Source organism: Arabidopsis thaliana, chromosome 3 (assembly GCF_000001735.4).
Source record: "Arabidopsis thaliana chromosome 3, partial sequence".
NCBI classification, from domain to species: domain Eukaryota; kingdom Viridiplantae; phylum Streptophyta; class Magnoliopsida; order Brassicales; family Brassicaceae; genus Arabidopsis; species Arabidopsis thaliana.
In genome coordinates, this window is record NC_003074.8 from 23,203,573 (window position 1) to 23,229,270 (window position 25,698).

A 25,698-nucleotide genomic window follows, 5' to 3' on the forward strand; every position below is an offset into this window, starting at 1 on the left:
TTCTTTTTTTTTTTTTTTTTTAATAAAATTTAAAATTTATTCGAAAAAAAACTGGTTTACAACGAGTGCAACGTTTGTGCCTATAAATTTTAGATACAAGAGTCAAAGAATAAGGCCAGAAAGAATATGTAGAGAGCCACACTATCTGGAACCGAACCAACATGTCATACAACCATTATATTTTTTGTCTTCTTGGCTTTGAATGGAAGAGATCCTATTTCAGACTTGCTTATCAAGGAAACGAACCATTTGAGCTGCAGCCTGCGGCACTTCTCAATGTCGTCTGCCATTTCTTTCCTTCCAAAGAGAGTGGAAAGTTAGCTGAAAAGTGTATCTTGTCAAGAACAGAACCTCGTGCCCCAACGACTTGTTTGTTAAGAGCTTTAGAATAGCTTCCCAGCGGTTGGTGAAATGTTGAGAAAGAAGCTTCCGTGTGAGTGTAGACCATACCTCTACTGAGTAAGGGCATGTGAAGAACAAGTGGTCGCGCGTTTCCACGAGGTGGTGACAGAGCACACACGAAGAGTCAGCTCCCACATTCCAACTTAACATCCGATCTCCCGTAGTTAGACGATTCTTTATCGCTATCCAAGCTAAAACTGAGTATTTAGGCGTTGCATGTGAAAACCAAACACCCTTATACCAGTTGACTTTCAGTTTTGGTTCCCTAGTTGCAGCCCAGGTCTCCTTTGTGTTAAAACACGGTTTAAAAATGTCCCCATTTCCCTTCCAACAAACTGTATCCTCCCCCGAAGTAAGTCCCTGGTGGCGCACCTCGGCAATGACGTCTTCTATTCGAAGCAGAGTATCATGTCGGTGGCGTCTTGGTCTATGGTTCACAACCGCTTCAGCTACAGAGGCGTGAAGAGTGATTCCCATGTCAATGCAACCCCGATGACCTGTTACATCAATCAGCCTTCCTATCTTTGACCAGTTATCAAACCAAAACGATGTATTGCTGCCATTGTGAATGTCGTGCTTCACAAAACCTGAAGCTAAAGCTCTGTGTTTAAGAATCTTCTTCCACATCCATGATCCTAGAGTTGTGTTCCCACTGATAGACCAAAAGGAACCCTTTCGCAGCAGATATAATCGCAGCCATTGAACCCACAAAGAAGTAGACGAGAGCATCCTCCAAATGAGTTTTAACAAACTGACCTTGTTCGCTTCCTTTAAAGATCTGATGCCTAACCCTCCTTCATCTTTGGGTGTGCAAACATCACTCCATGCTACTTTAGCCTTTTTTGTATTCAGTTCGGGGCCAGACCAGAGAAAAGAAGAGCAAATGCTATCGATTTCTTTGATGCAGGCACTTGGAAGACGAAACGCAGACATCCAAAAGTTGGTTAGACTATGGATTACCGAACTAATGAGTTGTAGACGACCCGCAAAGGAGAGGTGTCTCGCCGTCCATTTACCTATTCGTACTCTGATTTTTTCAACGAGAGGACCGTAGTCGCTTGTCGTCATCTTTTTTGTCAGCAATGGTAGCCTAGGTAGCGAACAGGTAGTGCGCCTGAGGCAAAAGGGAAACTGTGAAGAATGTCTGCTTTGTCATTGTCTTTCACTCCAGCCATGTAAATGGTCGACTTCTCGAGACTAATCTGTAAACCGGAGAAATCTGCAAATTTACCAAAGATCTGAAGAATTCCTTCTATAGAACTTTTCTTGCCATCGGTGAAAACTAACAAATCATCTGCAAAACACAAGTGTGTGAGCTTGAGATGTTGACATTGCGGGTGATACCCTATCCTCCTGTCCCAGGCAGCCTTATTGAGCATGTGAGAGAGCACATTCATACAAATCACGAACAAATACGGAGATAGTGCACAGCCTTGCCTAAGACCTCTTTCACTTCGAAATAAACCCATTAATTCACCATTCACTTGTACAGAAAAAGATGCTGTGGTAACACAAAGTTCTATCCATTTGATAAATTTCGGTGGAAGGTTGATGGCAGTGAGCGTTGAGAGTAGAAAGGGCCATTGCACTGAGTCAAAAGCCTTTGAAATATCAATCTTTATTGAGCTACGAGAGGAGACTGTTTCTTTGTGATAGTTCTTAACTATTTCTGAAGCGAGGAGGACATTTTCCATCAGAAGTCGATCTTTAACAAAAGCCGACTGGTTAGGGAGAATAAAATCTGGGAGGATGAGTTTCAGTCTGTTAGCGATGAGCTTCGAGATTACCTTGTAGATAACATTGCAGCAAGAGATGGGGCGATAATCCTTCATTTCCTTAGCCACTTTCTTTTTTGGAATGAGAGCCAGTATAGTGGTGTTCACTCCTTTAGGTATGAAACCATACTTGAAGAATGAGTGAACCGCTGTAATGAAATCGGGTTTAATGACTGACCATGTCTCTTTCAAAAATTCCACAGTATAGCCGTCCGGACCAGGTGACTTATCTGATGGCATTGAGAACAACACTTCCTTAATCTCTACCTCGGTAACTTCACGAATCAGCACTGCTCCATCCGGTTCTGAAACGTGATATTGAAAGATATCTCTCAACTCCTCGAGTGGTATACACTGGTATTGGGCTGGCCTGTGTGCAAGAAAATCATGGAAGAAACTTTCAGCTTCCTTCTTGATCTCCTCATGAGTATCCGCAGTTGTGCCATCAGAACGAGTGATCTCCTTAATTGAATTCCGCTGTTCACGCACCTTTGCTGCCTTGTAAAAAGCTTTATTGCTTCCATCCCCCACTTTGAGCCAGTGAAGTTTTGATTTTTGTTTCAAATATTTTTCCTCCAACTCTGACACATGTAACCAACGAAAATAAGCTGTTGACTCACTTCTTATGGCCTGTGTTGATGGGTTTGTTAGAGTTTCCAGTTGCTTTTGACATAGATCTGTAAAAGCCTCTTTCACTTTCTTCGTTAAGTTTCCAAGCTTGTTCTTACTCATAGCTTTGATGCTTGGTTTCAAAGCTTTGAGCTTCTTCGAGAACCTGTAGATAGCAGAAGTCGAGTGATAAAGAGCATCTGTTGTGTCCCAGTAATTCTTAACCATCTGCAGAAAATCTGGATCTGTAGCCAAAGCATTTGTAAACTTGAAAGGTTTTCTAATGATAGGCTTATCTGCTCCCATTTTTATTTTGCAGCGAAGGTGATCAGAACAGCCTCCTGCCTCATAAACTCCATAAGCTTGTTGATAACATGTGGACCACTTATCATTTACTAGAACACGGTCTAGTTTTTTACAAATGAGCTCATCACCATCCCTTTTGTTACTCCAAGTAAACAGAGGCCCATGAGATTGCAGATCGCTGAGAGAGCAGTATTGAAAGACATCTTGAAAATCTCTCATACCAGGCGTAAGAATCGATTGAGTGTTAAAACCTGAGTGCTCACTTCCTTTTAAAATTTCGTTGAAATCACCATAAATCATCCACGGTTTGTTCCTAAACATGGGTGAGAATCGTGATGATTTCGCAGATCTTCCCATAAGACTTTTCTCTCCTCCACAAAATTAGATGCATAAACAAATGAGCAGAAGAACTCATTGTCTGTACCCTCCACCTGAACAGAACAAGTGATCATTTGACTACTTGTAAAGCACGGCGTTAATCTCACATTTGGACTCCACACTACCCAAATTCGACCTAATCTATGAGAATCATAGTTAGATAGAAATGACCAGTCTTGAAATACTTTCCTGACAATACTCTCTGCTTTACTTTCTCTAACTCTTGTTTCTAGTAGACAACCAAACTGAAATCATTCTCTTTGTATCCAGTTCTTCACTACGGAATGTTTAGTAATTTTATTGAAACCTCGAACATTCCAGAAGAAGCTCGACATAAAAACTAGGAATGGGTGGACCTTGAAGGAAGGTCCGGTACGACTTTTGTAGATGGGTTAGAGACGAATTTGTGGGTGGTCTTTGAGCCACGAGGCAGATAGTGTCGTGGTTGCACACTTGCTTTCAACCCCCGAGACTGCTTCGTACCCGCATCCTGTGATTTCACTGTTTGCTCCTCCACTTTATTTCCCCTGCTGGTTTGAGGCTTAGATTTGATTCTTATGAAGTATTCATACGTCTCGCGCCGTAGTGCATACGTGTAGCATCATAATCGTCATTAGAAATGATTGAGTTCAACGTGTTACGGTTCATATTTTGCTGGAAAGTGGAAGAAATTGTTATCTTTTCTACTGTCCCATTCATTTAGCTAATTCTTATTTTCTCAATTTAGCTGATCCTACCAAAAAAGTCAAGAAATTTGCGGGTTTTTTTTACTCATCAAATCTGCTTAAATCGGGACCCACCAAAATAATTTACAAAAATGGCAACACGGTTTTATTTATTTATTAAACTTCGATAGCAATAAATACATGGACTAATAATCACCAGTATTAAATTAATGAGATCACTATTACAATCTTAATCACGATTTTATTTTCTAGTGAATTGTATCAATGGAAACTTTTAATTGTCATGTGAACATACAACGCAATATTCACCATAACACCCTTCATCAAGAAACATCCTAGCGATCCTTCCATTGGCACCACACGGCCAAAACCCGCCAGGTCGGTGCTCATCACCGGTGCCGTACATAACCCTGAGGATCTCTTGTGCTGTCCGGTCATAAGAGAGAGAGTAAGGATCAGCGGAGAGGATGTTGCTGGTGGTGCGATTCTCCGCTCCTAGCCACAACGGCACGCACAAGCCTTCGTCCTTGATCCCGCACATACCGAGTTCATTACGGAGGTTAGATATCTCATTGGTCAGCTCAGCCACCGTGACTCCACCGTATTCCTCCACCTTCTCATTCTGTCTCTCGTACAGAAGCGTTCTTATCACTGCGTCTTGACCCGATTCCACCCCCAATAGACCCGCCACTAGCTGATATACATTAATATCTTAATAATCACTAATAGAAAATTATTATGTCGATCGTGTATATAGTGTAGCTTAACGTGTACCTTAGTATAATTTGTAACGTGTATATATATAACATGTAAATGTTTTGTTATAACATGTATTTTTGCATTAGCCTGTTTTTTTATAGAGTTTAGTAAAGCTTTTACTATGCGTAAGCTATTAGAACTATTTTAAATCTAAACTAATTTGAAAGTAAGATTATGAATATATTTCTTTCAACTACTTTTAGTTTTGATACATATTATATAGTATGGTTTTTGGGTTGCCAGAATTTTCAAATATAAATCCGTAAATAGCAGTAGCACCATATTACTCTTCTCCTGCGAAAATATATATACACAATCATAGTTGATTACCTTTTTGATATTGAAGTAGACAAGGTAAGGGATGGTTCCGACATAACCGGTAAGGCCAACATAAGGGATATAATATGAAGCTAAGAGATAGTTGAGTGAGTTGGCGTAAGGATCAAACCGCGGATTAGATTTGCGTCCAACCGCTCTATCCATAAACACTGCGAAATTCTCTCTCGTCAGATTTATTAGCGGACGTGGAATTCCTCCCGTCATATCCGTAATCGCCCTTCAATATCATCGTAACTTATTTTAAAATTTTAAAGGTCATGCACAACAACTATTGAAGGAAAATTTGAATTTGATTGTTTTACCTAAGATGACCGATTTCTTGATAACCAAACTCCTCGATGATTCGATTAGTTATAGGATCAAGGTTGGCTTTCTTGGCCCCTATCGGCGGTGGTCCGCCTTTAGCAAGTGTCGCGTTATAGGCATCAAGTCCTTTTCCGGTAGCCCCTTTTAAGAAGAACTCGGCCTCGGTGAACTCCAAGTTCATCGCGAAATGAACTCGATCGACATCGCTCGCTGATATATTCCCGGAGCAACTACAAGAACCGGACTTAGCCGGATTTGCATCTACTGCAATAACCAAGACGAGAACGAGACAGAGTTTAAACATGCTTTTCCTTTCGTCTCTCTAATAATTTATGTCTACAAAGCATGTACGCAAGAACTTAGCAATTTATATAGGGTTCAAATTTTATTTTCGTCTAACAATTCAACGATATTAAGTTATAATGTTGGTTAGAATTGAATTGTTTAGGACATTACGTGAATACTAAGTTGATAGCTTATTTAGGTATCAATGGAATATTAACAAGTTTTTCTATATTGCTAACTACCATACAACATTTGACATTTGTCATTACGTAAGGTAATTAACATGATATACCTGATTCAGTGAAATATATATTATTATCACACGTTACTATATGCCCTTGACTCCTTGTTATGTTATATGTTTACTCTCAACCGATCCAAGTAGGTGTATGGAAGATAAGGCAAAAGAAGAAGAAGACGTGGTAACTTATGATGGTGACTAAATGAAAATATCGATACCGTACCTTAATAAGTTAAGCGATATCTGCATTATAACTTGTGGTCAATGAAATTACAACCACCTGTCAAGAAAGTAAAATCAAGAGTGTGGTCATTTATAACAACCAATCTATGTATGAATGTATCTAACTTACTAACTCAAATCAAACTTATATTTAGTTTATCTATCTAAGAAAAATGTGTTTGACAGCATTTCGACATGAAATTGAAAACTAGAGTCTTTTCCTGAATGAAAAATATTTCATTGGAAAAATATAATTTATGCTTTCGCATGGTCAATGAACTGTACTTGGTCCTGATGATTCAAGAGGTTTTTTTACCTTTTAGATTGAGGGTAAATATTATGATCGTATAGTATATGATTAACACCTATTAATATTCTTGGTCGTATTTGTACAACATTTTTGAATAATATTAAAATATAAACAGAAATCATTACAGTTTTATATACGTTTTTATAAGTACATTATTATAAATTTATAATTGATTTTCAGACACATTTTGTATCGTACATATTTCTTTTAAATCTGCGTTAACAGACTAGCATGAGAAACTAGTGGGCCTTATCTTGGAATGGACTGCGTTTCTGATGCTCATGGGCCTAATCTTGGAGTGGACTTTAATTTAGTCAATGAAGGCTTAATTTGTGACCAGAAGATAACATCTCGATTAAACATAATTGTTTGTTTTGTTTACTAACTAATTCTAAATCATCCCAAAGCCCATGATGTATCTGGATTTACTCTGTTTAATTTTGTACGGAACATAAATCTGAATATTTGCGACTAGTAAAAACAATCTCAAAACCGTTTGAGGTAACGCATGCGGAAGCGCATCTGGTGTAGTGGTATCATAGTACCCTCCCACGGTACTGACCAGGGTTCGATTCCCTGGATGCGCAAATTTTTATTTTAAAACTTATCACTTGCCAAAACGAGTTATATAATTGAGCATTTGACTTTTGCTGGAGATTTGTAACCATGAATCATGTGGCAGCTCTCCTTTTGGAAAGGGTCCACTGTCTTGTCTTCACCAACTTTAGTACAAAGAGATGAATCCAGAAGTAACCACAAAACTCCACTCACTCTTCTCTTCTCTTTCTTTATTATTAATTTTTTCACCAAACCAAATACATTAGTTGGGCTTAGGCTTGCAATTACAAAACAGATAAAATTAGGGTAAACGTGAACACACACTCTTTCTCTTTCAATCTACTACATACAAATTATCTTAGCATGAAGCGAAAGGGGTAAAAACTCTTAATCCACCAATTAGAATTTTTATTCCAAAAATGAAAGATTAGTTAACGTTTATAATTACAGAAATTTGGAAATGTATGTCGGTCACACATCATAAAGACTATACAATACTGAAAAGAAGATAAACTTTTAGTCATCTGTCACAGATATTGTCGCTTTTTACGAGTGGAAAATGGAATAGAAAAGATCCACCTATCACTCACTACTTAAACAGTCCAAGAACACGACTAAACACTAAACATGTCTTGTAATTAATCAAAGACGAAAGGAGGAAACAAAAATGAAACCTTTCTCTCAATTTTTCGTATTTGTGGTTACCGTTTCCGCGACAAGCTACATTGATGCCTTCACTAGAAACGATTTTCCAAATGATTTCCTCTTCGGAGCCGCCACTTCTGCTTACCAAGTTCGACTCTGTTTCTGTGTTTTGTATTGATTATAAAATTAAGTTTTTTTTTTGGTTCTCTGAATGATGTTGGTGGAAATAGTGGGAAGGAGCTTTTGATGAAGACGGAAAATCTCCTAGCGTCTGGGATACAACCTCCCACTGTGGTAAGCTTTTTTTGTTTCAATTAGTTTAAAATTCTTTGTATACGAAATATTTATAGATCCTTGTTCAAAAATTGCAGATAGTGGAAGTAATAATGGAGATATAGCATGTGATGGGTATCACAAATACAAGGTTAGTTTCTTTTCTTTGCCGTTTACTTGTCTAACAAGTTATCGTAAGTCTCTGGCCCTGCATTCATAGATGTTATTGTCCAGGAAGATGTTATGTTGATGGCAGAAATGGGCTTAGAATCATTCAGATTCTCTATCTCCTGGTCAAGACTTATACCTAGTAACGCCTATTCTTGGTTTCTTAATTTCCAAGTAACTAATAATGTTGTCTCTGACCTCTTATATTAGACCCTTTTTGTCTGTGTCATGTTTCAGATGGAAGAGGACGCATTAACCCAAAAGGTCTATTGTTTTACAAGAATCTCATCAAAGAGCTACGAAGCCATGGTGAGGTTTTTGTCTTTTACTTTATCGCAACTAAAACCAATTCATAGCTTTTGGGTTCTGATAGACATATTGGTAAACCTTTTAACAGGAATTGAACCACAGGTTACACTTTACCATTATGATCTTCCTCAGTCTCTGGAAGATGAGTATGGAGGATGGATCAACCGCAAAATCATGTAAAAGGACAATTAAAGATTCTGATATAAAAAATATGGCTAGAAAATAAAGAATATTTGTTATATTGCAGAGAAGACTTCACTGCTTTTGCAGATGTATGCTTCAGAGAGTTTGGGGAGGATGTGAAGTTATGGACTAAAATCAACGAAGCTACTTTATTCGCCATTGGTTCTTATGGCGACGGAATGAGGTATGGACATTGTCCTCCTATGAATTACTCTACCGCAAATGTTTGTACGGAAACATATATTGCAGGCCATAACATGTTGCTAGCTCACTCCTCTGCTTCAAATTTGTATAAACTGAAGTACAAGGTATACACATTTATCTCTGTTTCGCTCTTAAAGCCCTAAACCCATATGAACATAAACAGTATGATGGTACAGACTAAGCAAAGAGGATCCGTAGGCCTTAGTATATATGCTTATGGGCTATCTCCTTATACGGACTCCAAGGACGATGAAACCGCAACTGAAAGAGCTGAAGCTTTCCTCTTTGGCTGGTGAGAAAAATGCTTTCTTTGTTTCAGTAACTTGAGGATAAAATCTGATGACTAAATTGGTAATCCAGGATGTTAAAGCCTTTGGTAGTTGGGGATTATCCGGATATAATGAAGAGAACCTTGGGGTCGAGATTACCGGTTTTCTCAGAAGAAGAGTCAAAACAAGTGAAAGGATCATCTGACTTTGTAGGAGTTGTACACTACAACACATTCTATGTCACAAACCGACCCGCACCTTCTCTCGTTACCAGCATTAACAAACTCTTCTTTGCAGACATTGGCGCATATCTGATCGGTAAGCCTAGTTTCTTTTCATTCGATCGAACTCTTTTAGTTGATATATAACTCTTCTTCATTGGACAGCCGCTGGGAATGCTTCATTATTCGAGGTAAGGACCAATAAATCCGCAGAACACACAATACATATATTCAGGCCAAAAGCTCTGGTTTGATCCTTCTTGCTTTCTTGAAGTTTGATGCTGTTCCATGGGGTCTGGAAGGTATTCTTCAGCATATAAAGCAGAGCTATAACAATCCTCCAATCTACATTCTTGAAAATGGTACAAACTTCATTCTCTTTTGTCTACTTGCTCTGTTTTTGATCTTAAGATTCTTCAATTCACACCAAAAAAACACACAAAAAAAAAAACAGGTAAACCGATGAAACATGGTTCAACGCTACAAGACACACCAAGAGCTGAATTCATTCAAGCTTACATTGGTGCTGTGCACAACGCCATCACGTAAAAGAACTCTCCTTCTTCATCTTCAAGTTCATCATACTAGCATTGATCGACTTTATTCCTGACAAATATTTTGACTGATCAGGAATGGATCGGACACGAGAGGTTACTTTGTATGGTCGATGATTGATTTGTATGAGTTAATAGGTAGATATATGACCAGCTATGGAATGTACTATGTGAATTTCAGTGATCCTGGTCGCAAGAGGTCTCCAAAGCTCTCTGCTTCTTGGTACACTGGTTTCCTCAATGGTACTATTGATGTTGCTTCTCAAGATACTATTCAGTTGCAGAGAAAATGCTCAGGCTCTTCGTCCTTGTAATCTATTTAACTAAATCATCCTAGTTTTGTTTGGTTTTCATTTCATCTATCGTATGAAAAAAAACTCAGTGGTTTGATAAGATTTGGATATGAATAATGAAACTGTCTTGTGATTTTTGTCGGTCATCATAAGATTTGGATATGAATATTGTTTTGTTATTTTCCGAAATTTGTTTTTAAACTACAACCGAACCATTATGATGTGTTACCTATATTGGCAATTTGGCATGTAGGTAGAGTCAGTACATGGCAAGGATTACACACTTCACCAAAAAAAAGATATTTCTATAGTCGTTTTCAGATGTTTATTTGTCGCGTATTACGAGTGGAAGATAATAGAAAAGATATAGACTATAGTCCTCACAATTCACCAAAATACACTTCACTCAATATATGTATTTCTTTTTAAATGGTCCAAGAAAACGACAGAACCGGACTCTTCAATTATTTGTTCATTTGGACTCAAACCGGAGGAGGAAAATCAAAAATGAAACATTTCAATCTGTTATCCATTATTCTGGTTATCGTTTTGGCGACAAGCTACATTGATGCCTTCACCAGAAACGATTTTCCAGAGGATTTCCTCTTCGGAGCCGGTACTTCTGCTTATCAGGTTCGAGTCTGACCACATCAATGGCAATCGGGGTTTTCCATTTTTAATTGTTTTGTCTACAATTTGAGTTTTTTGGGGGAATTTGTGGAAATAGTGGGAAGGAGCTGCTAATGAAGACGGAAGAACTCCTAGCGTCTGGGATACAACCTCCCACTGTTGTAAGTTGTTTTGTTTTATTTTCAACTTTGAGTCATCATTCGGCGTTTTTGTGAGAAGATTGTATAGATCATTGTTCAAAAATCGCAGATAATGGAAGTAATGGAGATATAGCATGTGATGGGTATCACAAATACAAGGTTTGTCTCTCTTCTTTGTTGAAGAAGTTATCGTAAGTCTCTGGCTCTGCATTCATAGATGTTATTGTCCAGGAAGATGTTAAGTTGATGGCAGAAATGGGCTTAGAATCATTCAGATTCTCTATCTCCTGGTCAAGACTTATACCTAGTAACGCCTATTCTTGGTTTCTTAATTCCCAAGTAACTAATAATGTTGTCTCTGACCTCTTATATTAGACCCTTTTTGTCTGTGTCATTTTTCAGATGGAAGAGGACGCATTAACCCAAAAGGTTTATTGTTTTACAAGAATCTCATCAAAGAGCTACGAAGCCATGGTAAGGTTTTTGTCTTTTTACTTTTAACGGAACTAAAGCCAATTCATTTGCTTCTCACAAAACTATTAAACAGGAATCGAACCTCACGTTACACTTTACCACTACGATCTTCCTCAGTCTCTTGAAGATGAGTATGGAGGATGGATCAACCACAAAATCATGTAAATGATCAAAGAAGATTATGATCTAACAAAGTCACGTTTTAAAATATGAATAGAAAAACAAAAATAGAATTAATGTTGTTTATTTGTTATATTGCAGAGAAGACTTTACAGCTTTTGCAGATGTATGCTTCAGAGAGTTTGGGGAGGATGTGAAGTTATGGACTACAATCAACGAAGCTACAATCTTCGCCTTTGCTTTTTATGGCAAAGACGTTAGGTATGGAAATTGTACTACAGGAAATTATTGTATGGAAACATATATTGCAGGCCATAACATGTTGCTAGCTCATGCCTCTGCTTCAAATTTGTATAAACTAAAGTACAAGGTATACATTTTTATCTCTTTTTCGCTCTTAAAACTCTCAACCCGTATGAACTTAATCCATATGACGGTGCAGAGTAAGCAAAGAGGATCCATAGGCCTTAGTATATTTGCATTGGGGTTAACTCCTTATACAAACTCCAAGGACGATGAAATCGCAACTCAAAGAGCTAAAGCTTTCCTCTATGGATGGTGAGAAACAAAACTTTATTTCTTAACTTGAGGACAAAATCTAAAGACTAAATTGATAATAAAGGATGTTGAAGCCTTTGGTATTTGGGGACTATCCGGATGAAATGAAGAGAACCTTGGGATCGAGATTACCGGTTTTCTCAGAGGAAGAATCAGAGCAAGTTAAAGGATCATCTGACTTTGTAGGAATTATACATTACACGACAGTTTATGTCACAAACCAGCCCGCACCTTATATCTTTCCCAGCAGCACTAACAAAGACTTCTTTACAGACATGGGCGCGTATATTATCTGTATGCCAAGTTTATTTTCATCACTATTCAATCGATTTTTTTTTTTGAAACTCTCTTTAATTTATAAGTCTTCTTCTTTGGACAGCCACTGGGAACTCTTCATCATTCGTGGTAAGGTCCTGCAATTCTGCAGAAACATATTGACATATGTACTTATGCCAAAACCTTTTGTTCTATTTTGAAGTTTGATGCTGTTCCATGGGGTCTGGAAGGTGTTCTTCAGCATATAAAGCATCGCTATAACAATCCTCCAATCTACATTCTTGAAAATGGTACACTTCATTCTCTTTTGTCTTCTGGCTCTGTTTTTGTCTACTTGAAAGCAAACCTTCTTGTTCTTAAGATTCTTCAAATCGCACCCGAAAACAAAAACAGGTTCACCGATGAAACACGATTCGATGCTACAAGACACACCAAGAGTTGAATACATTCAAGCTTACATTGGTGCTGTCCTCAACGCTATCAAGTATGGTCATCCTTTTTCAAATTTTAGTCCTCACGTTAATATATTTGACTGATCGGTGGTTTAGTTTCGGTTTACTTGACTCTCTCTTTGTGACAAATAATTTGACTGATCAGGAGTGGATCGGACACGAGAGGTTACTTCGTATGGTCGCTGATAGATTTGTTTGAGGTACAGGTTGGATATAAAAGCAGCTTCGGAATGTACTATGTCAATTTTAGCGATCCTGGTCGCAAGAGGTCGCCAAAGCTCTCTGCTTCTTGGTACACTGGTTTTCTCAATGGTACAATTGATGTTGCTTCTCAAGATATGACTCAGTTGCAGAGAAATTTCTCTGGCTCTTCTTCACTGTAATGTTATAATATTAACGATTCTGGTCTAGTTGGGATCCTGATTTGGTTTAATTTCATCAATTCTATGGAAAAAACTCAGTGAATTTGCAAATGTATATGGATTCTGGACGTTTAGTAAAATAATAACTTTTTACGTGTTTGGAATGAAACAAACATTTAAAGGCTACTTCATATGTTTGATAATCGATTCGTATGACAATTACGTAGGAATATCTGTTTCTTCTTCATTGTGTGATATACTTATAAATATATACGGGTCTTGAATCTTGAATTCTTGATCCCAGTTTGTTTTGAGTTTAGTCATCTTTTTTGAATACTAAAAAGCAAATATTTCATTAAGAAACATCATGTATTTTACTTCATCAAATATGTTTGTAAACTGTAAACGCAAACAACATTTCTGCGTTTACATTTACCAATTTGTTTTGAATAAAACAATGTAATAGCAAACGCAAATAACCAATGTAGACCCAACAAAAACTTGATATCATAGAAAACAAAAAGACCTAGAGAGAATCTTTGAGATCAATTTGTGGTGGGAGCAACGGTCAAGCCTGGAGAGACTTTAAGGAAAGCCGGACGAGAACAGAGATCTTCCCACCACGCCTTGACATTAGGACGGTCGTTGATCAAACCGGCATGAATCGTCTTCATGAAGTAGTAAGTGTAAGGCACGTGGTGGAGATCGGCGAGTGTGTAAGTATCTCCGGCTAAGTATTTTGTCTTCCCAAGTCTCTCTTCGTACACGTCAAGTATTTTCCCTAGATTCTCCAGATTCTCCTCCACGATGGCTGCATTAGGAGACTCACCTTGAAGCGGCACGACGATGAGCTGGTGGATGACGGCGGAGATCGCAGGGTTGAAGTGGTGAGCCTCCACTTCCGACCATAACTTCACAATCGCTGCTTCTTTAGGGTCTTCGTGTCTTGTCAAATCCGTTCCTTTGTCTCTATGCTTCTCTGCTATATATGCAGTGATTGCCCTCGACTCTGTTTTCAGTAGACAAATATTTGTTAAACTAAACTAAAATCATTATGTAAAACAAATTTATACGAACCAAAAAGGGTAAGATCGTCATCTTGTAGAGCTGGAACTTTGCCAAAGGGCTGCATCGAACAGAACATATATGGTTAGATACTTTCATACATACAGATATGTGTGCATGATAGTAATGTGTTGAGAAATATGCGCAGCGCGTACGTTCATGGAGAGAAAAGAAGGGAGCTTGTGGTGGCAAGCAAAGAGATTGACAGGGACAAGCTCGAACTCAGTGTTCTTCTCATGAAGGCAGAGAAGAACACGTGCCACGCACGCTGACATCTCATCTCCATATAGCTTCATCGCCATTTCTGTTTTTGTTCTTTTTATCAAAGACCGCGTCACACTACTCGTAACGCGGAAGAGAGAGTGAGGGAGATCACAACGCGGTGCTTCTATATATATGACATATGCTTTGAATTTCGTAAAACCTAGCCAGTATGTATGTGGTCCTGTTTCTTGGACTTTTTAATAACTATGTACTGCAATATCGAACCTAACATTAGGTTATGTACGTACTCGAATCTTTCCAGTTTTATACACATTATTTCAGAAATTGGTTATTTTGAGGTCACTGAAATTTATAGGATTCCTTTTTCTCGTGCCTCGAAACTCTGGTTTACGAGATTCATCTGCCATCGTTAATATCTAATTAATTTGTGTGCACGAGGCATTCAGTACACGTGGCCAAACTAAATAAAGTTGACTGATCGATATTACACAATTGGTTTAGTCAAGTTGTTTGGAAGACACAAATTGACGAGCCGTGAATCAGTTTTGGTTAGCGATAAAAGGTTTTACAAATTATAGGACGACCCATCATTATTATATACACAAAACTATACACCATATCTCACCGCTTAAGTTGCAGAGAGATATAAAGAGAGAGAAGGAACAAAAGAGTATAAGTAGTAAAGCTTTTAGAAAACTGAAGGCGGTTTCAGACAGTTGTGGTACTCAAGCTGAGACATTTCACCGCCGTTCACCGGATCAAACTGGCATCTGTAGAAGCTGTTTAAGAACATCAAAGGAACACAATCCAACTCCGGTCAGATCAAATATGCCATACACAGAACAAATCATAGAGAATTATGTTTGTCAGGTTCTCAATTGCAATTTCGTGATTAAAGTTTGTCAATGGAATAATGTTTGCTTACCTCCCATCCATGCCAAGAATAACAACGGTGTTCTTTTGATGGCCAAAGGCGGCTATGTACTGAGTTCCTTCAACCAACCTGAACTGAGCCACCGACCACTCCGAGCTGAAATACCTCGGTAACACTCCTAAAGAGAGTAAAAGAGTTATATGCTTAATTATGTCAATGGGAGCTTTATGAGGTGAGTTTCTGATCAAATATGCTGCTAAGTTGTGAAAGTAACTGATTTTTGGTTTAGTACCTTTGAATAAAGACAGAGACGACGATGGGGATGAGGGAGTAGCATCAGGTGCAATTCGGGATGAGTCTTTCACTTGAGATCCGGAGTTGACTTTGAGACCAAAGACATGGACCGTTCCTTTGTCACTTGAGACAGCTAACCACTGAGCATTTGAAGAGAAGGCCAAACTGTAGATCTCTGCTCTATCCGCACCCCTCCTTACCTGTACAGTCACATCAGGTTGGTATTATAGTGCCATGGATTCCAAAATCATACAGCATTATTATAGGGGTCACAGATATATTTGAGATTTCCTTGATATTAGAATCACAATATTTCATAGCTTATACATGATGAGTGATTACAAAATCTTGAATAAGATGATAAGATAGATACTTGAAACTTTTTCTATGGATGAACCGATGCAAAGAGGACTTAATTCAGTGACTAATGAAAATTAGACTCTGTTCAGCCGTAATATAAATCAAAGTGTGTTTTGTCATAACTATGGCTCTTGCTGATGGACTCATCAAGAACCTGCTAATGTTTTCAAAACATTACCAGGTTAACCTCAGTAAGGAAAAGATGCATCCTTTTCAACATGTCTCAACCTCAGCAGTCTATCAAAGGTAACATCTAATCTAAGAACAGGAATAGAGGTGAAAACGAAATAAATCACAGAGGCACAAAACTATCGGCCTCTATCACACACATCCAGAAACAGCAAGAAAATCAGCTCAAAGCAATCACGAGGATATAAAAGAGCACTTTTCTGAATCTCTAAGCTAATAATAGAAATATAGTCCTACTTTCTTTCTTTTACCTATTTCATCCTCAGAAGTGCCAGACTACAAGTCAGAGACTAAACAACCAAATTTGCCAGCATTCTTACATGAATCATTAGAAAGTATTCAGCTTTCTGTGAATAAAAAGCGTACCTCTTGACGCAAGGTACCATCAACAGTATTGAAGATCCGAACCAGAGTACCCTTAGAGCTAGCAGTGGCCAACAAATGGCCATCCTGCGTGAGAGCGAAGCAAGCTATTCTGGAATCATGAGCCATGACGAATTTGGTCCGTTTAGAAGCGTAGTGCTCGATCCGAACTTGACCTTTCTGCAAACCTGGACATACCAAAACCATAGAACCAACACCCTGAGAAACAGCACACAAACCCTTAGGGTTGGCAATGGTTTCAATCTGATGCATCAGCTTGAGGTCAGAGAAATTGTAGACAAAAATCTTCTGCTCAAGAACGACAATAATCCGATCCCTCCTAAGCCGGACGGATCTAACATCGGACCTGAAAGAGAGTTCTCCGATACATCGGCCCTGGTGATCATCCCAAATCATAACCTTATTAGGAGGATATTGAGGATCAGGTCCGCCACCAACTAGGGCTAATATATTGCATCTGAAAAGCATCTCCACGACTGCAACACCACCGCCACGATCGAAATCACGCCGGAAAATCTCGCGAAAGGGATCGCAATTAAGGATCCGGAAGCCACGGTCAGTGCCGACAGCGAAGCAAGCATGATCTTGGTTAAAGGAAAGATGAAGCACGGACGGAGGAGGCATCACCGGTAAATTGGGCGTAGGGGGAGAAAGAGGCGATTGATTAGAAGTCTGATTAGGTTCGTCGGAGTTAAGACTCATGGAGGAGAAGGAATCGAGAGAGTCGGGTTCGTCTACGCGATCGCGGTGAGAGGGAAAAGTAGAATCGGAATCTGAGGCAGACGTGGAATCGGGATTAGGGTTGGGGTTTGGCCAGGAGGAAGAAGATACGGTGGCCATGGAAGAATGATTTGAAGGAATCGTAAGAGAGATTGAGGAAGAAGAAGAAGAAGCGTGGAGAAGGAGGAATAGAAGAAATAGGAAGAAGATGACTTCGTGCTTTGCTTGTTGCCTGCCGTCATATATCTTTCAGGCGGCTACTCGACTTCTTTATTTAACAAATAATTGGATAATATCAAATTTTACAGGGAATTTTTAACTGATTCTTTTTTTTTTACAGTTCAGAAATATTATTTCTTTGTGAATAACACCAGATTTTTTATTTTTATTAAGACAATTTTTAAAAAAATTAGATTCTTTGCTTTACGATTCAGATAAACTCCAGATATAGATATCATAGATCCTACTATAGTGTATAACTATAATATACTATTACCATTAGGTTATAAAATATATTTGAATTTTTATAAATGAAAATACAATAAAAAAATGTGTTATTTCATTAAAAATCATTTTTTTTTTTTCTTCCTATTGTTTATTTTGAAGGATAATTAATTGATTGTTACATAAATCTCGCATTTATCTATGCCAACTAAAAAAATGTAGAAATAATATTATGAAGAAGATTTTTCAAAAATAAAAAAAACGCAACAATTTTTATTCTTTTTCCAAAAAGGTTTGTTATATATATTAACCAGGTGCATCATTCATCAATGGTGAACCATTTTTGGAGAGTACAAGACAGTACAAACATGATACAGATAGAGCATTTTACAAACCAAAAACGTCTAAGTAAAGAACGTAACAATTTAGGGTGTGATTTTGTTAGAAAGAGAGAAAAAAACACACAACAATTTTTATGTTGAGTTCGAAGAAAAAGAACACACACACAAGTTGGGGGAATTGATGACATCATTAGTTAAATAAAATCAACAAATCTCCAAACCGACGACTAGGCTTCCAGACGTTGACAATCAATTAATATCTGTAAGGACTCATCGGTGGATATAGTCCCGGTTGTGTCAGCGGCGGAGCCACCGTTGAATAACCTTCTGGTGGACATGATAAGCCAGGAAATATAGATTGATACATTGTGGGTGGACTTCCCGGCATGTTACTCGGCGGATACAATCCGGGGAAGCATACCGGTGGAAGAATCTCAGGCTGAGCAAGTGGTGGATAAATCGGTGGCTGACAAGGAACGTGGTTGTAACTAAACGATCCAACACTTGGTAGCAACTGACTCAACACGGGTCCGTTCAACTGGCTCAACACGGGTCCCTGCAACTGACTCAACACGGGACCATTCAACTGACTCAACACGGGACCGTTCAACTGGCTCAACACGGGTCCGTTCAACTGACTCAACATGGGTCCGTTCAAAACGGGCCGGTAGGTCGATACAGGACGCACCGGCGCTTGAGCTGCGTACCGTGAGCAGCCGCCACCGGTCGGGACCTCCACCGGACCTGTGAACGAATAAGTGAAACTAATATCGGCTTTGGATTTCCCGATTTGATATGTGACGTATCTTTGACCGGTCTTATCGTTTCCAAGATGATCCAGAAGTTCTTTCACCTGAACATGAACCTCGCCGATGTCTTTATCTACTCCTCCACGTTGCTCGCACTTGATCTTGAAAGTGATCACAAGGCGGTTAGCCTCTGCTAAGTTTTGGTCGAGGATGAACTTCATGACATCATTGCTCCATTTGGGGCTGGTTCCACCGTCTCTTGCCGCTTGTGTCCGCTGCTCACGGTGGTCAGAGCATTTTGGATCACCGGATAACTTCACGGCCACAAAAACATCCATCTTCGACACTTTCTTAAGCCCTTTTGCTGATGTCACATTTATTTCTAGAGATCTCGTCCCCATTTTGATATTACCCAATGAAAAAGCTGGTTCTCTCTAGACACATTACATATAGGAGTTGCAGAGAAGACTAAGTGAAAGTCAATGACAACTATTTATAGAGGACCTTTTCATTATTCCACCCACTGTTCTGTTTTTAATGTCTCTCGAATAATGATTTTAATATAACTGTAGGAGTAATTATTACCATTAAAGAAGGAGTCTGTGTTTGACGAGTAGCCAAAGGCATATTACAACTCGGTCAAAGGTAATAGACAAAGCAAAGACAAAAAAATCCATTGCAAAAGCAAACTGAATACGATCAAATGAAGTTTGGCACACAAGATACAGAAATCTTCAAGAAACTTTTGTTTATTCTTCGAAAGATGCAAACTTTGGAGATAGGAGGAAAATCTCGACTAGTGATGAGTATGAGTCCCATCCCCGGTTTCTTCGCCTTTCCTTGATGCAGCTCTTAGTTTACGTTGTTCTTCTTTGTATATCCTGTTTCTTCGTTGGAACTAGATCAAAATACACAAATATGCGCTCCTTATCAGTTCATCTACCATAGGCTTATACTAAGCAAAGAAGAAAGAAACAATATTGGAGACAACAATAATAAAGCTTTTGATTCCCTCAAAAGTTCACACGCAAGCCTATACATTCAGTTTCATTCAAATTTATGATTTCAACACATAGAGAAGAGAGACAATATCGTTCCATTTGAAAGATCAAACAGAGACAAGAGATAAAGAGTAAGTCTCAACTTCCAAACTTAACAGCTAAACAATTCATGGCCATGAAACTAAATCTCAGATAAGGGAAGTGGTATTATATTAACCTAATCCCTACAAGCAACCTAGTGAAAGCATCCACATATATACTTGGGAGATTGCAATTCAACTTTTCTAGTTTCAAGCAAAAAGAAAGCTTATGTTTTTATACATGTAGCAAACGAAACGACCAGACTGAGAGATTGTTCCAACGGATCTAGGAATGACTTAAACTCGTGATCCAGAAACTATCGATGATCGTACAGACGACCGATAACAGGACGAATCATCAATGAAACAGATCAAGCAATCAAAAGCGTGAATTGATGACACATACAACAACACAGGAACGATAATTGAAAGAAACCCTAAAAAAAGGAAAAAGGCGAAACCTAACCTCTTTGGAATGGTGAAGACACTCGAGGTAGTCTTCACGAAGAAGAGTACAGTCTTTGGGCTCTCTGCAATGAGACATACATTCGCTGAAATCCATCCAGAAATCGTAACACCTCCCTTTGTTTCCCGTTATCCCCCACCCCGACGCCATTTTTCCTTCCTCTCTCTCTAATCCCAGGAGAAATTTAGTCGTCTTCTTCGCCTGATTTCCGAGGATCCGATCTATTCAGGTTAATCCAATTAGAACCCGAAATAAATGTGCCTTTATATTATGGGCTTTAACGTAAACACTTCATGGGCCCAACTTTGAGATATCAATTCCTGTAATTACGTTAGTGTGAAGGTAATTATTACCAGAATTTTACCCGTTCCTTAACATTAAGCAGGAATTGTTGTTACTTTGTTACTAGGCTTTTAATAGTTTAATAAAATTTAGTCTGCTGTCGAAAAAAAAAAAGTGCAAAAGTTCCTTTATGTTTGACTTGTTGGTGGATTAGAATTTCAAACCCCTGATTTAGCAGTTCTTAATGGCCATTACGGACTATATATGATAGTAATTTATATGTCATATATAATGTTATATATTTTATATATAAAACATTTAATTAAATATGACTTTAGTTTTTTTTTAAAGAATTATATTAATTTTTGGTAAAGTTTAATTCTAGTATTTTTACGGTATTAAAAAATGTTTGGGTTGTTTTTTCAAATTTAATAGTTAATTTTCCACTTTTAAAGAAAACAATTGCTTTTCATTGTTTTGGAGAAGGTAGTTCACGCCCATGGCTGTTTCTAAGCTAGGGAATCTTTTCTTATGTGAGAGTGAGAAAAGGTTGTTCAAATATTACCCAGAGACAGACTACCTTTGTTGCCTCTCCAGACTTTTGTGTTATAACTTCTTTCGTCGAAAATTTAGTCTCACTTCGTTCCAGGCCCGACTCAATATTATTTTGGGTTCTGTGCTAAAAAAAAAAATATCCCCTTTAAACCTTTAAATCCAAAAAATTTTAGTTTACGTGGCAGTGTTTACTGTCTCTTGTAAACGTAATACACTTGTAGTTCTATTCAACCATTGTAATTTTATCTAGAAAAATAAAAATTCCTATAAATTAGGACCCTAAAATTTAAGAGAGAAAATAAGGACTCTGTGCCTTGGCACTGCTGGCACACCCTGCTTCGTTCACAACCAGGATCTGTTCGGAAAATCAGCACTTGTGGGTACCAATATGGACTTAGCTATGTACAACCTGAATGTCTTCCGAAAATCATCAGCACATCTCCGCACCGGTCTCGAATATCTAATATCGTGATGGAATTGCTGTTCCCAAATATTTTGCTTACCTCTACTCTAGTGTCTCTAATTATATTCGGTTATCGTTACAAATATTCTACTTGAAGCGGTTACTTATCTAGCTGGTTTTGCTTATGTCTACATCTTACTATTTAATATTTATTCTGTTAAGCTTTTCCATAATCTATTAACATTTAATCTCGCCTTGTTTCTAATAAACACAATGCTTTAAAACAAAAATTAGTCATTACACAGTATACATACTACATAGCATATTGCTTAAGAAAACCAGAGACGAGAAGCATTCTATTTCTACAAACAGATGAGATATAGCTTACCTTAACATTCTATCTCTACACTTATTATGCATCAAAGATGATGATGTCGTTATGGCTTCACAAGACGATAGGCTATAAATTTATCATCTCTAAAGAGCATCTCCGCGTCTTGAGGAAGAGTTATCTCGGGGTTCCATGGGCGACAAACTACATGTTGGCCAGTTGGTATACTCAGGTGGCCAGTTCCCATTATGAGCTTCTTTTTCTCACTCTCATCTACTACACATGATGATGTTTCACTACCATCGTTTGTGGGATTCTGAGGCATCCACGAAGAACAAGCAGCAATGTTCCTCTTGATACCATTGGCAGCTGGTGCATTAAGAGTAATAACGTTTGTAGGATTGTGAGGTATAGGCAAAGAAGAAGAAGCAATGTTCATCTTCATACCATCAGTAGTTAGTGCACTAAGAGTACCATCGTTTGTAGGATTCTCAGGCTCATTCAAAGCAACGTTAATCTCCTTAGCATTACTGGCTGGTGCATCATGAAGATCTGGAAATTCTGCACAGAATCAAGACTGTAGAGCATGAGTTTTGAATGAATTAACCATCTTGACCATTTAGCATTAAACTGAAATTGGAATCCATTTCATGCAGTTAAAGTAAGGTTGGCTTTCTTATTTCATAGCTGTTTCCTACCTATCTCAGGAAAATACGTCCCTCTGATTGGACCACAAGTTATAACAAAGAAAGAGAGTTTTTCCTTTAACAAACAAACCAACGGATTATTCATGTAGTGTAGTATTCAAAGAAAACTAACCATCTTCATTCACTTTAATCCCCTTTGATGGGGTATCAGGGGTCATCACCACCTTGGAAGAAGGTTGAGAATGGATCTCTTGTGGACTGCTCTTCACATTTGAATTTACATCTTCTTGTCTCTCACTAGGCAAAGTAGGCGATCCGGTCTGGTTCGAGTTCCCATTTTTGATACTCATGAATGCAACTTTAGCAGCGCTCATTTCAGCCAACTTTTTGGTTTTCGCCTCTTCTCCACTGAAAACTTTACCAGCAAACTCAACAGTTGAAGTAAAAGTAGGCGCATGCGATGGACCAGATGTAGCAGTTGCATAAAATGGTAACAGAGAACTCTCTTTCTGTGCAATTTCTTGTAACAGGTTCTTGTAGGCAACATCAATTCCCTGAAACAACAAAAATTTGAAAATCAAAATTTAAACAAATGTTGAAAAAGCACATAACTTGTAGTCCAAAAAGAGTGTGAGGAACTAGCCTCTGGACTTTGTGGCGTCAAAGAAGCAACTGCAATTTTTGCAGCGGCATGTTCAGCCGATTTTAGTGTCGGAAAGAATTCAGAGCTCTGGAAAGTCTGTCCACAGAATGTAACATTACATCTAAATCTAGGAGCATGAGGAGGCCCTTCTCTCTCATTCGCATACACTGGTAGCTCCAGATTATGTTGCAGGGCATACGCTTGCAGTTGACCTTTGTATACATGATCCATCTCTATCTAAACTGGCAGGAATTAACCAAACATAAAGAGATCAACGTGTATCAGAATTTCTCAAACATAAATGGCAAACGAAGAGACGAATTTCAGATTTCAGAATTGGTCAACCAAACATAAAGAGATCAACATGACAACATGTATCAGAATTTCTCAAACATAAATGGCAAACGAAGAGACGAATTTCAGAATTGGTCAGACTCAATGATCTAGGGTTTCGTACAGATCGATAACATCAAAACAGCGAAAGGAATCTACGATTATAAACACAAAATCGTACCTCTTTGAAATGGTGAAGACACTTCGAGGGAGGAAGTGAACAATCAGACAAAGCATTCGCTGATTGAAACTCATCGAGAAACCATAATAAGTATACACATGTAAATTGTCTCAAGGATACGAAAGATTCGGGTTAACCCAGCTTGAACGGGTATGATCCGAAATAATCCATTAATGGGCCAAAATTGGGCTTATTCATGAAAGTTGTAAAGGCCCAATGAAACTCGAAGTTGATCAGAAGGTTGTCGGCGACCAAATTTCTAAATCCAATTTTGGGAGGGAGACGACGGCGGAGGTTGAAAGGGGAAAGAGCAGAAATGGTGACCGGAGAAGCGTTGATCGCGTACAGAGCACTGCTCAGGGCAACAAAGAAATCATTCGCCGGAGATACCGAGATGCTAAAAGCTTCGGCGTCCGAGATCCGTAAGAAATTCGAAGAGAATCGCCTCGTGGCTTCTAACTCCGACATCACTCGCCTTCTAGAAGAGGCGCGTGAAGCGACGCAGTTCATTTCCACCATGATCGTCCAGGCTAAACTCAACGAACGCGGCGGATATGGTTCGTTCTGACTCTTTTTATCTTGCGCACCATCTGTTTGTTGAAATGCGTGAGTGAAAGCTCATATCTTTGGAAATTTGATTTTTCTGTGTCGTAGAGATGAAAGCAAGTCAGGAACACGCGGGAGCTACTTTGGAGCTTCCATCAGAGGAGATGCTTCGGAAAAAATCTGTATGAGTGTAAGTCTGAAATTGGATTACTTCTCCCTTACTCGTTTTGTTTGATCGGGAAAGGTGGATCCTTTTTATGCTTCTCTGTTTGTTTTCTCTTTTCACGGCCAAGTTGAATCAATAAGAAGCTCTTTACATACATTTTTGGATGAGATTCGTCCATTTCAAAACAAGAATTACAGAATTCACTTACATCCATGGCTAATATTGATTATGTTGTATGTTAGACTGTAGACCTCACTTTTCTACTTTTCTTAGAAGCATTGTCTTGTCGTAGAGACCCATCTTTTGTGTCATTCTCAAATCTTAGAAGCCTTGTCTTGTCGTAGAGACCCATCTTTTGTATCATTTTCAAATCCATGTCACTTTTATTGTTAGATTGAAATATAATTATTTCCTACATAAGCTTAGGTTTCGTCATCTATCTAGATTTCCTTGTCCCCGATTGTTTCACAGAGTCTGATGGGAAGTTTGAAATAGAGTTGACGCGAGAAGATTGAAGCCGTGATGGTCACTCTAGTTTTTCAAACCAATAAAATAGAACCTATATTGTTGATACGGGGTCCGAGAAGTATGGTTCATTTTCCAATGAAAACCACTACACAATCTGTCAAGATTTACCCCCATTCATGAGTGTCCACAGCATTTGCTCAGAAGTCCTTTTTTATCATCTCCATTCATGATTTTAAGTTCAGAGTTCTAGCTTTCTCTTATTAGTGTCTCAGTCATCTTCTCGCTGGTGTGCAATCCTTAGATTCTTGTGTTGAAGAGCATTGTTTCATAGGAATCATGTGAATCGTCATAACCACATATACTTTGTTCTCTCAATTCATGTGAGTTTGATTCAATTCTTTAGCTGTATTCATAAATGCTCACGCATTACGTGATTATGTTGTATATAAGAACTCACGCACGTCCTAAAGAAAGTAGCCATGTCGTGAATAAAGAAAAAGGTAACTAAAAAAATGGATTCGAAAAGAGATATGGTCATGGGCCTCATGGCGATGACAAAACTACATAATGTAGCTTTTTCGATGTAAGGTACCAAAACCTCATTCCGTACACAACTAGCTCATCTTCCATTTATAAACAGTTTC

The 25,698-nt window shown here is 38.4% G+C and overlaps 9 protein-coding genes, 1 non-coding gene and 1 pseudogene across 24 annotated transcripts; 4 read left to right on the forward strand and 7 right to left on the reverse strand.

The window, feature by feature from the left end:
* Positions 1-219: 219 nt before the first annotated feature.
* Positions 220-3,993, reverse strand: AT3G62725 (annotated as a pseudogene; the record flags this gene model as incomplete). The annotated part of the gene is made up of 1 exon: positions 220-3,993.
* A 288-nt stretch (positions 3,994-4,281) lies between these two features.
* AT3G62730 (desiccation-like protein) lies at positions 4,282-5,961 on the reverse strand. 2 transcript variants are annotated; one of them, NM_116138.4, is made up of 3 exons: positions 5,557-5,961; positions 5,246-5,471; positions 4,282-4,850 (listed from the first exon to the last, which is right to left on the reverse strand). In NM_116138.4, the coding sequence occupies exons 1-3, from the start codon at positions 5,862-5,864 to the stop codon at positions 4,431-4,433; spliced, it is 954 nt and encodes a 317-aa protein (NP_191832.1). In that variant the 5' UTR covers positions 5,865-5,961; the 3' UTR covers positions 4,282-4,430. The 2 variants fall into 2 exon arrangements, with proteins under 2 accessions (NP_191832.1, NP_001327071.1); NM_001340170.1 differs by lacking the exon at positions 4,282-4,850 and having other exon boundaries at positions 5,102-5,471; positions 5,557-5,915.
* A 1,173-nt stretch (positions 5,962-7,134) lies between these two features.
* AT3G62735 lies at positions 7,135-7,205 on the forward strand. Its single transcript has one exon. It is a non-coding gene; the product is annotated as a tRNA-Gly (tRNA).
* Positions 7,206-7,714: 509 nt separating this feature from the next.
* BGLU7 (beta glucosidase 7) lies at positions 7,715-10,494 on the forward strand. 2 transcript variants are annotated; one of them, NM_116139.3, is made up of 13 exons: positions 7,715-7,969; positions 8,052-8,115; positions 8,193-8,245; positions 8,329-8,404; positions 8,500-8,571; positions 8,660-8,747; positions 8,819-9,062; positions 9,135-9,250; positions 9,319-9,545; positions 9,614-9,639; positions 9,723-9,810; positions 9,903-9,993; positions 10,079-10,494. In NM_116139.3, the coding sequence occupies exons 1-13, from the start codon at positions 7,844-7,846 to the stop codon at positions 10,314-10,316; spliced, it is 1,509 nt and encodes a 502-aa protein (NP_191833.2). In that variant the 5' UTR covers positions 7,715-7,843; the 3' UTR covers positions 10,317-10,494. The 2 variants fall into 2 exon arrangements, with proteins under 2 accessions (NP_191833.2, NP_001327167.1); NM_001340171.1 differs by having other exon boundaries at positions 9,903-10,494.
* Positions 10,495-10,674: 180 nt separating this feature from the next.
* BGLU8 (beta glucosidase 8) lies at positions 10,675-13,512 on the forward strand. Of its 8 annotated transcripts, none has more exons than NM_001340172.1 (13): positions 10,675-10,928; positions 11,023-11,086; positions 11,175-11,224; positions 11,297-11,372; positions 11,468-11,539; positions 11,613-11,700; positions 11,801-12,029; positions 12,102-12,217; positions 12,282-12,511; positions 12,597-12,622; positions 12,696-12,783; positions 12,887-12,977; positions 13,091-13,512. In NM_001340172.1, the coding sequence occupies exons 1-13, from the start codon at positions 10,725-10,727 to the stop codon at positions 13,326-13,328; spliced, it is 1,572 nt and encodes a 523-aa protein (NP_001327941.1). In that variant the 5' UTR covers positions 10,675-10,724; the 3' UTR covers positions 13,329-13,512. The 8 variants fall into 8 exon arrangements, with proteins under 8 accessions (NP_001327941.1, NP_001327940.1, NP_001327939.1 ...); NM_116140.4 differs by having other exon boundaries at positions 10,747-10,928; positions 13,091-13,473; NM_001340175.1 differs by having other exon boundaries at positions 10,717-10,928; positions 11,175-11,372; positions 13,091-13,488.
* Positions 13,513-13,660: 148 nt separating this feature from the next.
* On the reverse strand, positions 13,661-14,740 carry ATGSTF13 (Glutathione S-transferase family protein). The gene is made up of 3 exons (NM_116141.2): positions 14,528-14,740; positions 14,385-14,433; positions 13,661-14,316 (listed from the first exon to the last, which is right to left on the reverse strand). The coding sequence occupies exons 1-3, from the start codon at positions 14,672-14,674 to the stop codon at positions 13,853-13,855; spliced, it is 660 nt and encodes a 219-aa protein (NP_191835.1). The 5' UTR covers positions 14,675-14,740; the 3' UTR covers positions 13,661-13,852.
* Positions 14,741-15,037: 297 nt separating this feature from the next.
* AtATG18a (Transducin/WD40 repeat-like superfamily protein) lies at positions 15,038-17,671 on the reverse strand. 2 transcript variants are annotated; one of them, NM_116142.6, is made up of 4 exons: positions 16,681-17,671; positions 15,764-15,965; positions 15,523-15,649; positions 15,038-15,376 (listed from the first exon to the last, which is right to left on the reverse strand). In NM_116142.6, exons 1-4 carry the CDS (start codon positions 17,536-17,538, stop codon positions 15,286-15,288), a joined length of 1,278 nt encoding a protein of 425 aa, NP_567132.4. In that variant the 5' UTR covers positions 17,539-17,671; the 3' UTR covers positions 15,038-15,285. The 2 variants fall into 2 exon arrangements, with proteins under 2 accessions (NP_567132.4, NP_001030918.4); NM_001035841.4 differs by having other exon boundaries at positions 15,061-15,649; positions 16,681-17,660.
* Positions 17,672-18,146: 475 nt separating this feature from the next.
* AT3G62780 (Calcium-dependent lipid-binding (CaLB domain) family protein) lies at positions 18,147-19,423 on the reverse strand. The gene has a single exon (NM_116143.4). It carries the CDS (start codon positions 19,351-19,353, stop codon positions 18,457-18,459), a length of 897 nt encoding a protein of 298 aa, NP_191837.1. The 5' UTR covers positions 19,354-19,423; the 3' UTR covers positions 18,147-18,456.
* A 34-nt stretch (positions 19,424-19,457) lies between these two features.
* AT3G62790 (NADH-ubiquinone oxidoreductase-like protein) lies at positions 19,458-20,754 on the reverse strand. The gene is made up of 2 exons (NM_116144.4): positions 20,500-20,754; positions 19,458-19,850 (listed from the first exon to the last, which is right to left on the reverse strand). The coding sequence occupies exons 1-2, from the start codon at positions 20,647-20,649 to the stop codon at positions 19,749-19,751; spliced, it is 252 nt and encodes an 83-aa protein (NP_191838.1). The 5' UTR covers positions 20,650-20,754; the 3' UTR covers positions 19,458-19,748.
* A 1,199-nt stretch (positions 20,755-21,953) lies between these two features.
* DRB4 (double-stranded-RNA-binding protein 4) lies at positions 21,954-23,940 on the reverse strand. 3 transcript variants are annotated; one of them, NM_001161214.2, is made up of 5 exons: positions 23,875-23,933; positions 23,361-23,602; positions 22,890-23,271; positions 22,518-22,631; positions 21,954-22,439 (listed from the first exon to the last, which is right to left on the reverse strand). In NM_001161214.2, exons 2-5 carry the CDS (start codon positions 23,589-23,591, stop codon positions 22,177-22,179), a joined length of 990 nt encoding a protein of 329 aa, NP_001154686.1. In that variant the 5' UTR covers positions 23,592-23,602; positions 23,875-23,933; the 3' UTR covers positions 21,954-22,176. The 3 variants fall into 3 exon arrangements, with proteins under 3 accessions (NP_001154686.1, NP_191839.2, NP_974480.1); NM_116145.4 differs by having other exon boundaries at positions 21,954-22,631; positions 23,875-23,940; NM_202751.1 differs by having other exon boundaries at positions 22,020-22,631; positions 23,361-23,597; positions 23,875-23,940.
* Positions 23,941-24,049: 109 nt separating this feature from the next.
* On the forward strand, positions 24,050-25,455 carry AT3G62810 (complex 1 family protein / LVR family protein). Of its 2 annotated transcripts, NM_001340179.1 has the most exons (3): positions 24,110-24,431; positions 24,529-24,610; positions 25,058-25,455. In NM_001340179.1, the coding sequence occupies exons 1-2, from the start codon at positions 24,191-24,193 to the stop codon at positions 24,606-24,608; spliced, it is 321 nt and encodes a 106-aa protein (NP_001325829.1). In that variant the 5' UTR covers positions 24,110-24,190; the 3' UTR covers positions 24,609-24,610; positions 25,058-25,455. The 2 variants fall into 2 exon arrangements, with proteins under 2 accessions (NP_567133.1, NP_001325829.1); NM_116146.4 differs by lacking the exon at positions 25,058-25,455 and having other exon boundaries at positions 24,050-24,431; positions 24,529-24,959.
* Positions 25,456-25,698: the final 243 nt, after the last annotated feature.

What these genes read in the sequence shown, in the direction of transcription:
- BGLU8 (NM_001340172.1), top strand. Translation starts at nt 10,725, where the DNA reads ATGGTCCAAGAAAACGACAGAACCGGACTCTTCAATTATTTGTTCATT. An exon ending in TGTATAAACTAAAGTACAAG is followed by an intron (nt 12,030 to 12,101) that starts GTATACATTTTT and finishes ATGACGGTGCAG; the next exon opens with AGTAAGCAAAGAGGATCCAT. An exon ending in CATGGGCGCGTATATTATCT is followed by an intron (nt 12,512 to 12,596) that starts GTATGCCAAGTT and finishes TTCTTTGGACAG; the next exon opens with CCACTGGGAACTCTTCATCA.
- AT3G62780 (NM_116143.4), bottom strand. Translation starts at nt 19,353, where the DNA reads ATGGGGACGAGATCTCTAGAAATAAATGTGACATCAGCAAAAGGGCTT.
- ATGSTF13 (NM_116141.2), bottom strand. Translation starts at nt 14,674, where the DNA reads ATGGCGATGAAGCTATATGGAGATGAGATGTCAGCGTGCGTGGCACGT. An exon ending in CTTCTTTTCTCTCCATGAAC is followed by an intron (nt 14,434 to 14,527) that starts GTACGCGCTGCG and finishes TGTTCGATGCAG; the next exon opens with CCCTTTGGCAAAGTTCCAGC. An exon ending in TGACGATCTTACCCTTTTTG is followed by an intron (nt 14,317 to 14,384) that starts GTTCGTATAAAT and finishes TACTGAAAACAG; the next exon opens with AGTCGAGGGCAATCACTGCA.
- DRB4 (NM_116145.4), bottom strand. Translation starts at nt 23,591, where the DNA reads ATGGATCATGTATACAAAGGTCAACTGCAAGCGTATGCCCTGCAACAT. An exon ending in TGACGCCACAAAGTCCAGAG is followed by an intron (nt 23,272 to 23,360) that starts GCTAGTTCCTCA and finishes TTGTTGTTTCAG; the next exon opens with GGAATTGATGTTGCCTACAA. An exon ending in GATTAAAGTGAATGAAGATG is followed by an intron (nt 22,632 to 22,889) that starts GTTAGTTTTCTT and finishes GATTCTGTGCAG; the next exon opens with AATTTCCAGATCTTCATGAT.
- AtATG18a (NM_116142.6), bottom strand. Translation starts at nt 17,538, where the DNA reads ATGGCCACCGTATCTTCTTCCTCCTGGCCAAACCCCAACCCTAATCCC. An exon ending in ATGGTACCTTGCGTCAAGAG is followed by an intron (nt 15,966 to 16,680) that starts GTACGCTTTTTA and finishes GTGACTGTACAG; the next exon opens with GTAAGGAGGGGTGCGGATAG. An exon ending in ATTCTTGGCATGGATGGGAG is followed by an intron (nt 15,377 to 15,522) that starts GTAAGCAAACAT and finishes GTTCTTAAACAG; the next exon opens with CTTCTACAGATGCCAGTTTG.
- AT3G62790 (NM_116144.4), bottom strand. Translation starts at nt 20,649, where the DNA reads ATGGCGTCGGGGTGGGGGATAACGGGAAACAAAGGGAGGTGTTACGAT. An exon ending in GTCTTCACCATTCCAAAGAG is followed by an intron (nt 19,851 to 20,499) that starts GTTAGGTTTCGC and finishes ATTTTGATCTAG; the next exon opens with TTCCAACGAAGAAACAGGAT.
- AT3G62730 (NM_116138.4), bottom strand. Translation starts at nt 5,864, where the DNA reads ATGTTTAAACTCTGTCTCGTTCTCGTCTTGGTTATTGCAGTAGATGCA. An exon ending in CAAGAAATCGGTCATCTTAG is followed by an intron (nt 5,472 to 5,556) that starts GTAAAACAATCA and finishes ATGATATTGAAG; the next exon opens with GGCGATTACGGATATGACGG. An exon ending in TCTACTTCAATATCAAAAAG is followed by an intron (nt 4,851 to 5,245) that starts GTAATCAACTAT and finishes AATGTATATCAG; the next exon opens with CTAGTGGCGGGTCTATTGGG.
- AT3G62810 (NM_116146.4), top strand. Translation starts at nt 24,191, where the DNA reads ATGGTGACCGGAGAAGCGTTGATCGCGTACAGAGCACTGCTCAGGGCA. An exon ending in CAACGAACGCGGCGGATATG is followed by an intron (nt 24,432 to 24,528) that starts GTTCGTTCTGAC and finishes TCTGTGTCGTAG; the next exon opens with AGATGAAAGCAAGTCAGGAA.
- BGLU7 (NM_116139.3), top strand. Translation starts at nt 7,844, where the DNA reads ATGAAACCTTTCTCTCAATTTTTCGTATTTGTGGTTACCGTTTCCGCG. An exon ending in ATGGGTATCACAAATACAAG is followed by an intron (nt 8,246 to 8,328) that starts GTTAGTTTCTTT and finishes GTTATTGTCCAG; the next exon opens with GAAGATGTTATGTTGATGGC. An exon ending in TGTATAAACTGAAGTACAAG is followed by an intron (nt 9,063 to 9,134) that starts GTATACACATTT and finishes ATGATGGTACAG; the next exon opens with ACTAAGCAAAGAGGATCCGT.